We start from the raw sequence: 13,144 nt of genomic DNA on the forward strand, positions 1-13,144 counted from the left end.
TTCACCTCTGTGCTTCTCCTCCTTCGTGCTGATGGCAGCCAAAAGGTCTCTGAGGCACCCTGGTCCCCAGGCTGAAACAAAACAAGGCACAAATCACTGTGAACTTAGGTGATAACAGGCTGTTCACGATTGCACAAAGGTCAGATGGGCAAGGACTTGCTGAGGATCTCAGCTAACCTAATTGCTCAATCAGCAATTTATAGTAATTTATTTAGATGACAATATAATCACTCACTAAGCGTCTGGACAATTATCCCTGGTGTGAAGCACACCAGGATTAGTAAAGAAAAGAAATGTCTCCTCCTGAAGACCTCACAGACTCAAGGAATTTATTGCCTGGAGGAGCATAGGACTCATGGGACCCACAGGGAAAAGCACTTCAGGATTCAGTAAAATTTATGGCAGGTGTTTATGGGGATTGATGAAACATGCAAGTCATACTTAGGGAAGAGACAAAAGGACAGGAAAAGGAAAGACCAAGATGGCTCAGAAAGGAATAAACATGGGAAAGCAGAGGAAAATGTAGAGAAAAAGTGCTGGCTCTGTATAAACAGGGCTCTAGTGTGTGTATTTGAGTCCTTCATCACTGCTGAGTGCTCCCTCCTCTCATTAAATCCAACTTCTTTTGACTGCATCCTCTACTCTTTATAGATATTTATGATATTTATGAACAGCAGTGAACTTCAAGCTGGACTCACTCATAAGAGAAGAGGTCTGGACACCAGCAACAGGAGCTGGAAACCTCTGGGATTCCCTTGCCTGAATGACAGCAGCAAGGCAGGCCACTAGGATCTAGGCTAGATACTGGATAAACTGTCCATGCAGATGTGTGTGTGCGTTTGCTCCTTGAGCAGTGATGAGCTGGGGAGCAGGATCAGCCTGTCAGGGCTGCTCAGCAGACCATGGGCACCATCCTGCACCATTACCAGCCAGGGGCATGTGCCCAGGCTGTACTGCAGGTTGTCAGCAGCCCCCTCTCCACTGTGCCAAGCTCACTCCAAAGGGTGGTCCTCCCTTTAGCATACACACCACTCCCCCTACTTGGTACCATTTCCAGATTTGCTCTGGTCTTTCCCCTCATCCAGCTTAAGAATGATTCCAAAGTGCCTTGCCTTAGTATCGCATCACTTCTCTGCCAAGCAAGGCTGAGATGGGGTGACTCAGACACTGAAGTCTGAGCCCAGTGATCCAGTCCATCCTTCAAGCGCACTCATCTATTAGCTCAGTGTGTGGCTGCCAAGTACATCCTGCTGAAGGCCTTGTTCAAGTTGTCCAACATCCATGCTCTTCCCTTCTCCACAGTCTGTCATCTCTGAAGAGGAGAAATTAAGTACCAATGGGCCAAACACAAATTGTCCTACAAACTCCCTCTGTCATTTTCCCTCCATCTAGCTCTTGGCAAAGAGTCTCCCTCTGTATTATCTGCCTGTGGACTGAAAAGAGGCTATTTCCCAGACTTTCCATACTCCTGTTAGATGGTGCAATGCCAGCCTCACAAACACCCCCTGATCACAGTCCTTCCTTCATAGTTAGGAGAGTGGGAGGCCTATAATGACATCAGCCAGCTCCTTCTCCTGCCCCACTGACCAGTGGGATCACAGCTTCCTTCCTCACCTTCTGCTGGTGAAGCACTCAGGAAAACCTTGGTTTTCCAGAGGAAGCCCCTCATGGTAGCTTGCAACTGTGGTCCCACCTCTGCAACTGCACAATTGTGGAGCTAAATCTTATTTAGTTTGCAAATGCCTGATGTGAGGTGTTAGAAATACGGGTAGTAATTCATGGGAATAAATGGTGTATCAAATAAGATAAATGAAATAACCCGGGGAAGGGAAGAGGGGAAGGGGGTTTCCCCTCTCATTCCATTCAGGTTAAGAAATCCAGCCTGGAGACACACTGTAAAACCGCGGCAGATGGACATTTGCATGAGAAGGAGGTTGTAGCTGCCAAGACGGGAAGTGGCCAATGACCCTACGCCCAAAGGATGGCACCAGATGAGATGCCTACCAAGGGACCATTAACACCCGAACCCTGAATGCCCGGGTCCGGGAAATCGGGGCGATGCCTATCTGGAGGGCCATTGGCACCTTGGACATGAAAGCCAGGATTATGGGAACACCGGAAGACGATGATTCCGCTCTCAGATGAGGTTTTTGTGCAGCTTGGGACAGAGAAAAGAAACCAACTTGAATATGTGAAACTTGGAAAGAGACAAAGGACTACTAGCCGCGGGCAAATTAAACCGTCTAAGAACTGCATCTTCAAAGCAGTTCATGTGGATGGGGTGGATCTGGTACTAGCGAGGCCATTTCCCACGATCACCCGCATCACTTTCCGGGAGTGATACGCTGTCCGTTTTTGGTGGTGGCTATCGGACTGTTACTATGGTCGCGAAATAAATTTTACCTTTCATATTTTTATTACAATTGGCTCACTTGCAATTTTCATTAATAACATGAGGGATTTCAGAAACTGCCCTGACCCTAACAGAGAGAACCACAGAGGAACAGTGGCCTAACACACGTGCCCTGCCTGCTGGAAAGGCTGGGGTTCACACTGGATTTTGTGCTGGCTTATGTAGAGGCAAGGAAAATGGAGGCTTCTTTTCCCAGAGAGCAGAAGTACATATATGTAGTACCTGAAATACTAATAGATTTAATATTTTTTTCTTAAACCTGAATTAATTTACAAGAACAAAGCTCGATCTTCACCACTGTGAATCCATGGGACCATACCAGACATCATTTAGGAGCTTTGAGTTGCGCTGACTGGTGGTGATCTAGTGAAATCTAGCAGAGCAAGCAGTAGCCCACAGTAACTGGTTGCACTGTCTGACCAGCAATAAAAGTGCTGAGCAGAAATATTTAACATGGCAAAACTCTATCCAAACAGAGAAAACATGACTGCTCAGAAGGTATTTAAGGAGGAGTCTGTGCCTATGCACAGGGCACTACCAAGGAATTCCAGGCTGATCCCACACTGGATCAGGGACTACAGGTGACTTGGACAGAAGAAACTGATATGCTCAGAATGGCAAAAAACATCCCAGTAACATTTCTGCTTCCCACATCACTCGTCTCCTTATCTGAGGGTTTGAAACATGCTGAACATGAAGAGCAGTGAGGTGGAACAACTAACTAATGAGATAAGAATTTGTGTTCAGGCATTTGCTTTATGTTGATTTAAAATAAAATTATTATAACATAATCCCTCAGTTAAAGCCTGGTTGCCTGCAGCAGGAACTAATTCATTCCTTCACTGCCTAAGATTTGGATTGCTAGAGCCCCTAAGCTCATGAAGCATTATTTCATTTGCCTACACCCAAAGGGAAAGGGTGAAAAGGAAATGTCAATTCTGAAGCTGAAAGCATCATGTTTCTTTCATATATCATGCAAACTCATGAGATGACTTGAGAGAGAGATGCAGACTCTTCTCCTTTTTCCCCCCTTTCCTGGTCTTAAGACCTAAGTAATAGCTTTCCCAAGCCATTTCATCCTAGATTTCAACTTCAGAGGAGAAGGGGGACACTGATCCTTCAACTAAGTAATCTGAAAAAATACAATCTTAATACACACACGATAGTTTAGATTCCACTATTTGATAAAAGAGATATACTAGAAGCAAAAAAAACCCCAAACAAACAAACAACAAACAAACTAAAAAACCAAACAAACACAACCCAAAAAACCTCCACAAAAACCCCAAAAAACCCAGAAGAAAGGAATAAAAGACCTTGTAAATGTCATCCCACATTGTTTTAGGATTCTGTACACGAGAAGCTCTATGCCTTCCATCTCTTTATTAGCAGCCTTTCTCTCTGACTCAAATGCCTTATAAACACACTCTGTATGAATTTTAGGGAGGACTGCTTACAAATTAATGATGTAAGTAAACAGAGAATATGTTGATAATGCCAACATGGCTGCTAGCCAGCAGGTAACCAAAAAAATATCGAGAATTGTGAAAATGGTAGATGCACATTCACAAATACAAACTGGTTTAAATAACCGTAATTGCCAGTAAAAACTGATTTATTAGACATATTTAATTTTCAATCTTCCAGCAGGTCACAGTAAAGGACATTAAGATCCAGTATTCTCTCCTTCAAGTAAAGAGCAATATGCTGATAGTGTATTGAAAATTTTAGTTGTTTTACAGATGAAAAAATATTTCATTATGAGTAACCAACATGGCCTATTATTAATATATAAAAACTAAAGGCCTACATTTTGAGATCTGCATTATCTGCAACATGAGACAAAAAGTGCATCAGTGATTTTAACTGTGCTGTCAGCTATATCGGTCTCAAAAGCTTTATTTTTCCATATTTGTAATAAAAGTTAAAAGGTCTCTGTATGTTTCTCTTCTGATATACCTCAAATATATTTAGACTAACTCGTATTAGCCAGTAAGATGGACAAAACATGGACAAAACTAAGAGGCAAAAGACCCCACATGAATACTGATATTCAGTATAGTCATCAACATGTATCTTCTTGACAGAAGCAAGGAAAACAACATTGTTAGAAATTAATTACAGCACATGCAAGTGAGATGGCTAGACAGGTCACTAGGGGGGTGGTGATGCAAACTGCAAATACACCTTTTACACATTTCATTCTGCTAGTAACTTAATCCATTAAACTGTTTTCCTGTTCACTGCTCACAACTCTCTACCCATGTGTGGAAAACATGATCAGATGTTCAGCATACCTGCACCAACCTGATTTATCATTTATATATTAATAAGAAGAAACAACATTTTAGCCATGAATGGACTCCATAAAAGATTCATTACTTTGTTAGACAGTAAGTGTTTCTTATTCAGTGTCTGAAGTGCAGATGGAAATCCATTACAAATAATGATGGCACTCATCTTACAAAGAAGAATGCTGTTTTTAAACAGAAATGCTTGCTGCCTATGCAAAGCAAACAAAATATCTTACCTCGGATGTTTGTACAGTAAAAATTTCAACGCATCCACTGGAAAGCAAACAAACAGAAAAATCTCCTGAAGCTAAAGGATTCAGGATCTTGTGAACAGCACCTAGAAATCCTGCACATTTTTAGGATTCTGTAGTCTAAGAAAGTAAAAAAATATATGTACACCTGATTTTTTTCTGTGCCCATGAGGCACTGGTCTGTATTTATATCAAGATGTATATTTTTAAATTCAAAACATGTAATATCACCATTCTGTTATTTGGGAAGTGCTACAATGACAGCTATAGAACAAAAGGTATTGTTGAAAAGACAGTTTATTTTAATTCAACATTTTTAAAGCAAGCTCAGTTTTAACACAAGACTGATCTTGACTAAAACAAACAACTCGGTTAACAATTTGCTCTTCAAAATCTCCACAACAATTTAAAGCCGGTATTTTCCTTCTTCCATTCCAGTGGCACAGCGGACATTGCAATGCAGAACCACATACCACACACCTATTTTCAGTCTTGCACTTTGTAAGAGTGGTTCTGGTCCATTGCTGTGAAGAACAGGCAGACAGCAGCTGTGATGAACACATGCACTCCCTCGTACAGGAGCTTTGGCGAGAAGACGCTCCATATGAACAGGTGGTAGCGCAGACCTGTCACCAAAACAACGTAGATGGCAACTGGAATTGAACGCATTAGAGCGTAGCAGAAACAGCCGTGACCCACTGCTGCAGAATTCCTGGGAAAAAAACCAGAGGAGTTCATTCTCAGGCAAACTCAGAAAAGACACTGGAGTTCCTCCCCTCTTTAGCATTATTTCACAACACAAGGAGTATTCTGAGATCTCCACTTTGTGTTAGAAATCTGATTGTTAATGCAATGATGAACCAATAAAATTTGCTGCTGTCACCTCTATATATCCTATAGTGTGTATGTCAGGTGTAAGCATAGACTACAATAAAGGTGCACAGTAGTTCACTTCACACTTAGATTGTTCTGTACTTTAATGTATTTTATTCCAGTTGTCAAAGTTTCCATTAAGCAGTTTCAAGACTGCTTTGTCGGCTGTTGGCCTTACAGTGCCGTTCCACAGAGCCTGAATGGCAGGAGGAAGAGAGGACAACAGTACTCCTCACAAAGCTTCCTAACCTGTTCAACAGACAATCAGATGGGAGCATGCAGCCCCCTTGTAAAGGGCATAAAACTTGTCAGAGTGCACTCCTGCCCATAGTCAGCAACACTGTACAAAACAACATAAAAACCGTGCTATTGGAAAACTTTGCAAAGCTAACTAACATAACATTCTCCAAGGAATACCACATTCTTAGGCTCCCAAAAGTGATACACTGCATTTCTGTCACAGCTGCTTAGCTCAGCTGGGTCCACTGCATCCCAAGAAATGTCTGTCCCACATAACCTACATCGACCACATTTGCAACATCAATGTATTTTGGTGGGTGACAAGAGTCAGATGAAAATGGAAGTGAAAAGGTTTTCTGCACTTTGATTGTCCTCCCTCCACTGAGGCACTAACTCAGTGATGCTGGGTTGGCCCCTGTCCAATTTCCCCAAAATATATCTGCAGAGATTAATTCACACTAAATTCATATGTTTACCCCTTCAGACAAAAGGAAAGAAAAAACTATTTCACTGGAATAATAAGTGAACATTTTCCTCTTCCCATCAAAATATTTTACATAAGCAGCTCCCAAAAGTACACACTGGCAAAGAGTGGAAATGTTTTACAGCAAAATCCTGATCTGAGAATCTGTTCTGCTCCTCCCAGTTTTTAATTCTAATCTTGTTCCAAGTAATAAAAATTTAACATGGCTAGCACTTTCTGCAAGATGTTAATTAGTCATTTATGACTAAGTAAGCTACAGAATGCAGTATTTTACATAAACCATTAAACTTCTTATTCTTTAAATAAAAATAACTTGGATACAGCCCTGTTTTCCAGTGAAGTCAAGATCTAAATTCCTAAGGCTTTCAGTAGAAGGAAGAACAGGTAATGAAAGCAGAATTTTAAAATCAAGAACAGCAGGCATGAATGACTGAAAAACATACATTCAGTTCTCAGAAAACTACTTCCCTTGCTGCTTAGCCAAGGAAACTGAGACTTGGGAGTGAACTATACTGCTCTCTGCTTCTGCATAACTATCTTAGTCTTCGGAGAGCTTGTGTAAATAACCTGCATTATGTTTAATAACTGATTTTATTGACAAGGACTAAACAAAGTGCAGTTCACTCAGTCTTAGCTGTTTTCATGCTGATATGAGTTAAAACAGTATTTGTAGTAAAAACAGTATTTGTAATAGTCAGATGACCACTGAATAAACAGAGGAAATGGCTTTTCAATCAGACAAGCAGGCATTTTAAAAAACATTTTCTAGAGTTAAAAAATGCACTTGATAGATAATATAATGAATCCCCAGGTCAGTGATACAATTCTTTCTGTATTCTGATATCATAAAAATAGCTAACTGTTTTCTACGTACAAGATACCTCTACTTACAAAAGCTCTCAACACTCACTTCACCTCTCAAGATAACACAGACACATACCTTCAGAGGGAAAACTTGGACAGTTTCACTGTATAATGCAGTGGTGCTGCCTTTAGAGAAGGCAGCAAAAGCACACTGTATCCACAAAGTTAAAGTGTTAGTGGGAATCAACAGCAGAATAACTGGGATTATCTCAGAGTTGGTGAAAGCGTTCACACATGCATCGTTGCAGACAGAGCACTGGAATGACTGAGCAGAAGCAGTTAGCCCTTCTTGGCCTGACCCTAAGGCAACAATTTAGCTCCTCAAGCACATCATCATTCTTTCCTCTTACTTCGGCCAGGGACAAAATTTGAACAGCTAATAGTAATGCCTCTTGTGTGCTCCTTCTTCTCATTCTACAGACACAGTGCACACTGCATCTCCAGGCCACAAGGAAGGCAGCAGGCAGGGATCAGGCAGCTATTGACAACATGACTGTGACAATCCAGCTTGTTCTGCCGGTTTCTGAGTAACTCCAAATTAATTCACCAGAAGAACAGAGAAAGCTGTCTGTGGGATGCCACTCATGTATCCTCATGTTTATGATCTGGAACAGCCAGTAATGAATAACCTTGCAAATTCTCAGCGCTGTTTGAATTAAAATAATGGAAGACTACAGGACATATCTAAAGCATCAATCTGTAACCAACCCACAGTGAATCGTCTCTTCAGCAATTAACACCTTTTTTATTTAAAGGAGAACAGCACAGACAGATATAAACTACCTCCCTGCTCTGACAAAAACAGCCAACTATTAAGGCCTCTGCACAATGCAGAAGTAACAAAAAGGAATACTCAGCTTCTAATAATCAGCTCATCTAGGAAGTTAGCTTATGGGGACTTGAAAGATCCATATGTGTTAGAGATGACAAAGCACATCCAAACTTCATGTGAGATCCAGGAAAAAAACAATGTTTTTGGAGAGTTCTGAAGCAAAGAACACTATAGATTAAAATCACTAAAAATGCTGTAATTAGAATGAAAACATTAAGTATGGTCTAGAAAACATATCAGCTTTCAGCAAAAATTGTCTCTTAACAGAAAATATTTATGGCGTTGTAAAACATGCCCAAGAAACTGTTATATTAATAGGTTTACACTTCTTTGGATATCCTAAACCCTAATAGTAGATAGATGTTTCATCAACAAATTTTTTACCACTCAATCCATCGCTAAGGTGCTGCTGAGTAATACAAGGCTTGCAAAATGAAAAAAACTACAATGCAAAAAAAAAACCAAAAAAAAAAAAAACCAAAAAACCAAAACAAACCCCCCCAACAAAACAAAAAACAAAACAAAAAAAACCCCACTATTTTCTTGTGAAAACATGTCTCCTAGTTATATAGAATACTTGGCAGCTGGTGGCAACAAGTTTTGTGGCTTAAAAATCATGCAAAACATCTCCATAGACAGCCTACAAATGCATCCAGAAGGAATTTTAAAATAAACTTTACAGTGTTTACAGTGTTCCAACCCTTTCTCCAACATACCATGCCAAATAAACGGTATAGAAATATGCAAGCATATGAAAGTGGAATACCCTAGTACTGTCACTCTTCTAGGGTTGGAAGAGGAAGGCCATTCTGATGGGTTTCAGTATGAATGCGCTGAGTCCTTTCAATGCAAGTTACCCTGTAGCGTTTCCACCCTTCCACTTCCCCCTTTTCTAGCTGAACATCACTGCCTTACGTTATCTCCTACTACGAATTTGCCTATTTGAAGGCAATTTTTACAGTATTAATGTCTTCTACAGTATTAAGTGGCACTTTCTAGGCATTCTGCAGTTTCAAAGATCTCCCTGTTTAGTGCCCTCTGAAAATACTTGGCATTTTGTTCATCTGCCCCATATATACTAATGAAGGATTGCACTCAGAAACAAACTGTAGCACTCCAAATTTCTCTGACATCTTAGAGTATCTACAATGTGTAATAAATTTCTCAGATCTAAGCAAGTATCAATCAGTTCAGCAGCAAGAACAAATTTGCCACATCTCTCCCACACATCCCATTCTTACTTAATATAATTCTATAATACTATTTTAGATTATAGAACACAATCCACATTTTCATGGAAAAACACTTTATATTTTTAGCAGTTCCAAGGGAAACAAGACTCCTCTGGAAATTTACATGATTAATTCTGGTAGAAACTACCAATCAGAAAAACACTTTTAATGCTATGAAGTCATGATTTTTGTCACCACACCCTATCAATGGACAGATGTCAAAATGGTGGTTGCCAGCAAGATAAAAGGGCTGTAAAGTGTACTCTGCTGCCCTGGAAATGATGGAACTTGGGGATGACTGATTTTTCTCTGTCCTCTGCATTTTTTTTTCCAGTAAGAAAGGCAGCAAAGGTACAACTACCTGAGCAAGGTCGTGTCTGTGGCAGTATTACAGGGGACTGTTGTACATGTGGATTGTAGTACAGGGTTCAGCAGGTTCTCACAAAGACTTCTCCGTAAAAAGCTAGTAGGACTAAACTTCAATTAAAACTTCAATTCTCTTGATTTCAGCATCAAGAGTATGAAAAATAGAATTGTATCAATGTTTTTTCCAGTTCTCACTGCTGGCATCATCAGCTGTGCTGTGAGCTTCATGTCAGCAAAATAGGCAAAAAAACCCCCAACAAAACAAAACAAAACACCACACATACACACACACACAAAGAACCCAAACCAAAAACACATACCAAAAAAAAAAAAACCCCACAAAACAAAAAAAAGCCCCAAAACAAAACAACAACAACAACAACAAAAAAACAAACCCCAAAACAAAACAAAACATCTACCAAAAAAAACCCCCCCAAAAAAACCAATAAAAAACCCCAAAGAACCCCTAAACCAAGCCAGTCTATTCCCGTTGACACTGTTCCAGATTTTATAGCAGCAAGGTATAACCAAACCATCCTAACAAGAAAAACACAAATCCTAAGTATTTCAAAGCCCAGAATCAGTCCATTTTCTCTGACTATTCTTCCAAAATTCACTGAACACTTCATAAGGTTTCCAGTAGAAAAAAAACCTGAAGCATTTTACACTGGTGTCATACGTGCAAGGAATAACAAGGAAATTTGTAAGTTGATTTTCTGTTAAGGTGCATCTGCAGGCTTTCCCGCCCATCTTTGTAAACAAACAGTTATTCTTCATGACCTTAGCTAAAGGTGTAAAGAAAAATTGCATCCGACAATTGTTATTGACAGATGGGATCTGAAGAAATTTAACACAGACTGTTAGTGTCCAAGTTATTCAATTAAATTCAAATGTAATATGTTAAAGTATACCAGTATAACAAGACATATTGACAGTGACACAAGGCATTTCTAGAAAGGTAAAGCACAATTTAAGTATGCATAGGAAACTGGCCAGCAAGGCCAGAATGGGTGGTGATCTGTGTTTTTGACTCAGTGTGGCAGCCAGTCAGTCATAAGTAGGGTCCCACAGTGAATGTTACTGAGCCCCAAACTGTTCAATGTTTTCATAATAGTCTAGATGGTAGGACTGAAAGCACCTTTGCTAATGTGCTGTTGGCACTAAACTGGGTGTCGAGGTGGACACAGTAGAAGGGAGAGCTGTCTTACAGAGAGATCTGGTCAGGCTATTAAGACCTATATGAAGTTTAACAAAGACAAGTGCAAAGTCCTGCACCCAGGTTATGGGCTAGGATGCACATGACTGGGAAACAGTGCTGCTGAAAGGGAGCTGGGGGTCCTGGAGAACAACAAGCTATGAGCCAGCAGAGCACTGCTGCAGCAACAGGCAAATCATGTCCTGGGCTGCTTTCTCAGGGGCACTGCTAGCAGGGAAGAGATGTGATTATCCCAACTCTATTGAGTGTTTCTCAGGACATACTTGTATAGTACTATATTTAGTTCTGTTCCCCACCCTTCCTGAAAGACATGGACAGGCTGGAGGGCCTCTAAAGAAGGACTGGAGAGCATGAAAGACCTGTACAACATAAGACATTAGAAGGTAAGTCTCCTCTTCATGGAGAAAGCTCAGGGAGACTTCACCACAGCATTCCTGTACTTAATTATTTCAAGACGGCAACAAAGGATGGAAGTGCTTTCCTCACCATGTGGTACATGGAGAAAATATACAGCAATGGGTACAAGTAGTGCTGGGAGAGGTTTCATCTCAGTATAAAAAAGACATGTTCTATAGTGAGAACAATCAATCACGGATACAATCTTGCCAGGGATCTGGTAGAGTCCCCATCACTGCAGATTTTCAAGACAAGACTGGACAGCATGCTAGATGCTCCCATGAAGCTCCTCTTCCCAGTAAAGGTTGAACCAGATGATCTTTTAAGAGCATCTCCAACTTGGGGTGTTCTGTGGTTCTGCGAAGCAATGCTCACTCTTCTGCACTGAACAGTGCAGAATACTTTCTTGTATTTTTCCACTACAGTAACCATTTTTAAACTTACGACTTAAATGAAATAACAGCTCTCTCCTCAAATTACTCCTGCCATCCCAGTAACACACACATTCAAGAAGAATTTGTTAACTTCAAGAAAAGGTGTGAGAAAAGAAGATAGAAAAATCCTAGATAAATGCAGAATGACAGTATGTCATGTACAGTCCTATCCACAGCTACCAGAACCAAGCAGTTATGCTGCCCATGGAAGGGAGAACAGAAAACTAATGGTGAAGAAGGAAAAAAACTTGTAAGAATAGTAGGACTAGCCAATACCAGCAAAATCAAAGGAAACATCTAGAAAGATTGCTACAATAAAGAGGTATAAGAGGTATAGAGGTAAAGAGGTACAATAAAGAGGTATATAACCAAACGCCTACAAGTGTGACCCTCTCTTTCCAGTAGTGTTCTTCTGAATGGCACTGCTTCTGCTTGAGCAGCAGCATAAACCACTCGCAGTCCAACATCATCATGCACCTCTTGCTAATTTAAGAGAGGAAACAAAGTTGGAACTATGCTCCAATCTGTTTCAGAATAAATAGGAAAGAATATGCAAAGTACTGAAGAGAAAGGGACAATGGAATAATTTCTTCAGTGAACTGTGCATTCATGCATTACATCAGAATATTGCTCCCAACTTTATTCACAGCTTTTTCAAGCACAATGCACAGCATATTCATCTTCAGAGACTCTTTATTCCTTGCGGTGCAATGAGACGTCTTCTGGGATTACACAGGGATACTCTTACTAAGCCCAAGTGTCATATACACTTTATACTTTGGCAAGTTTATAGGAGTATTGGACTTCTTAGTAATTCAGCTTTGTGCAAATTACTTTAAAGAGCAATACTCAGCATCAGGATGAAGACTGCAGAGCCCCACATACTTTCTCTGGAAATGGATTACAGCATGATCTGTAGACCCATACCCTAAGACCTCTGCAAAGGATGAGACACTGCTATTATCATTAAGTGTAAAATGTAATTAATTGCAAGATCAGTCTGATGTTTTATGAAGATACCTTGGATAGTAGCTACAGACCCTCCTCCTCTTTGGACCCTAGCTGAGAAGACAGACAAATCAGCACAGGATTTTTCATGCCCTAGTTTTGGTGATAGTATAATTGTAATGGCTCTGAGACAGAAAATTTAAACAGCGCACAACTTTCAGAGGCTTGCAGATGGTAATTTGCAGTTTGAATAGGGAGGGAGGAAGGAAGTGGCAGGAGGGAGGGAGGGAGGGAGGGAGGG

The 13,144-nt window shown here is 40.5% G+C and overlaps 1 protein-coding gene across 2 annotated transcripts in view; it reads right to left on the reverse strand.

Moving 5' to 3' along the window:
• Window positions 1–4,015: 4,015 nt before the first annotated feature.
• Window positions 4,016–13,144, reverse strand: part of PIGG (phosphatidylinositol glycan anchor biosynthesis class G) — a 74,427-nt gene continuing 65,298 nt past the window's right edge. For both annotated transcript variants that reach the window (XM_041395942.1, XM_041395941.1), the window contains exon 13: window positions 4,016–5,670. In XM_041395942.1, the coding sequence (XP_041251876.1) occupies window positions 5,445–5,670 (226 nt within the window). In that variant the 3' untranslated portion in view covers window positions 4,016–5,444. The remainder of the gene's footprint in view (window positions 5,671–13,144) is intronic.

The sequence above is a fragment of the Onychostruthus taczanowskii genome, unplaced genomic scaffold, assembly GCF_017590055.1.
Source record: "Onychostruthus taczanowskii isolate IOZ18803 unplaced genomic scaffold, ASM1759005v1 scaffold121, whole genome shotgun sequence".
Taxonomy (NCBI): Eukaryota; Metazoa; Chordata; class Aves; order Passeriformes; family Passeridae; genus Onychostruthus; species Onychostruthus taczanowskii.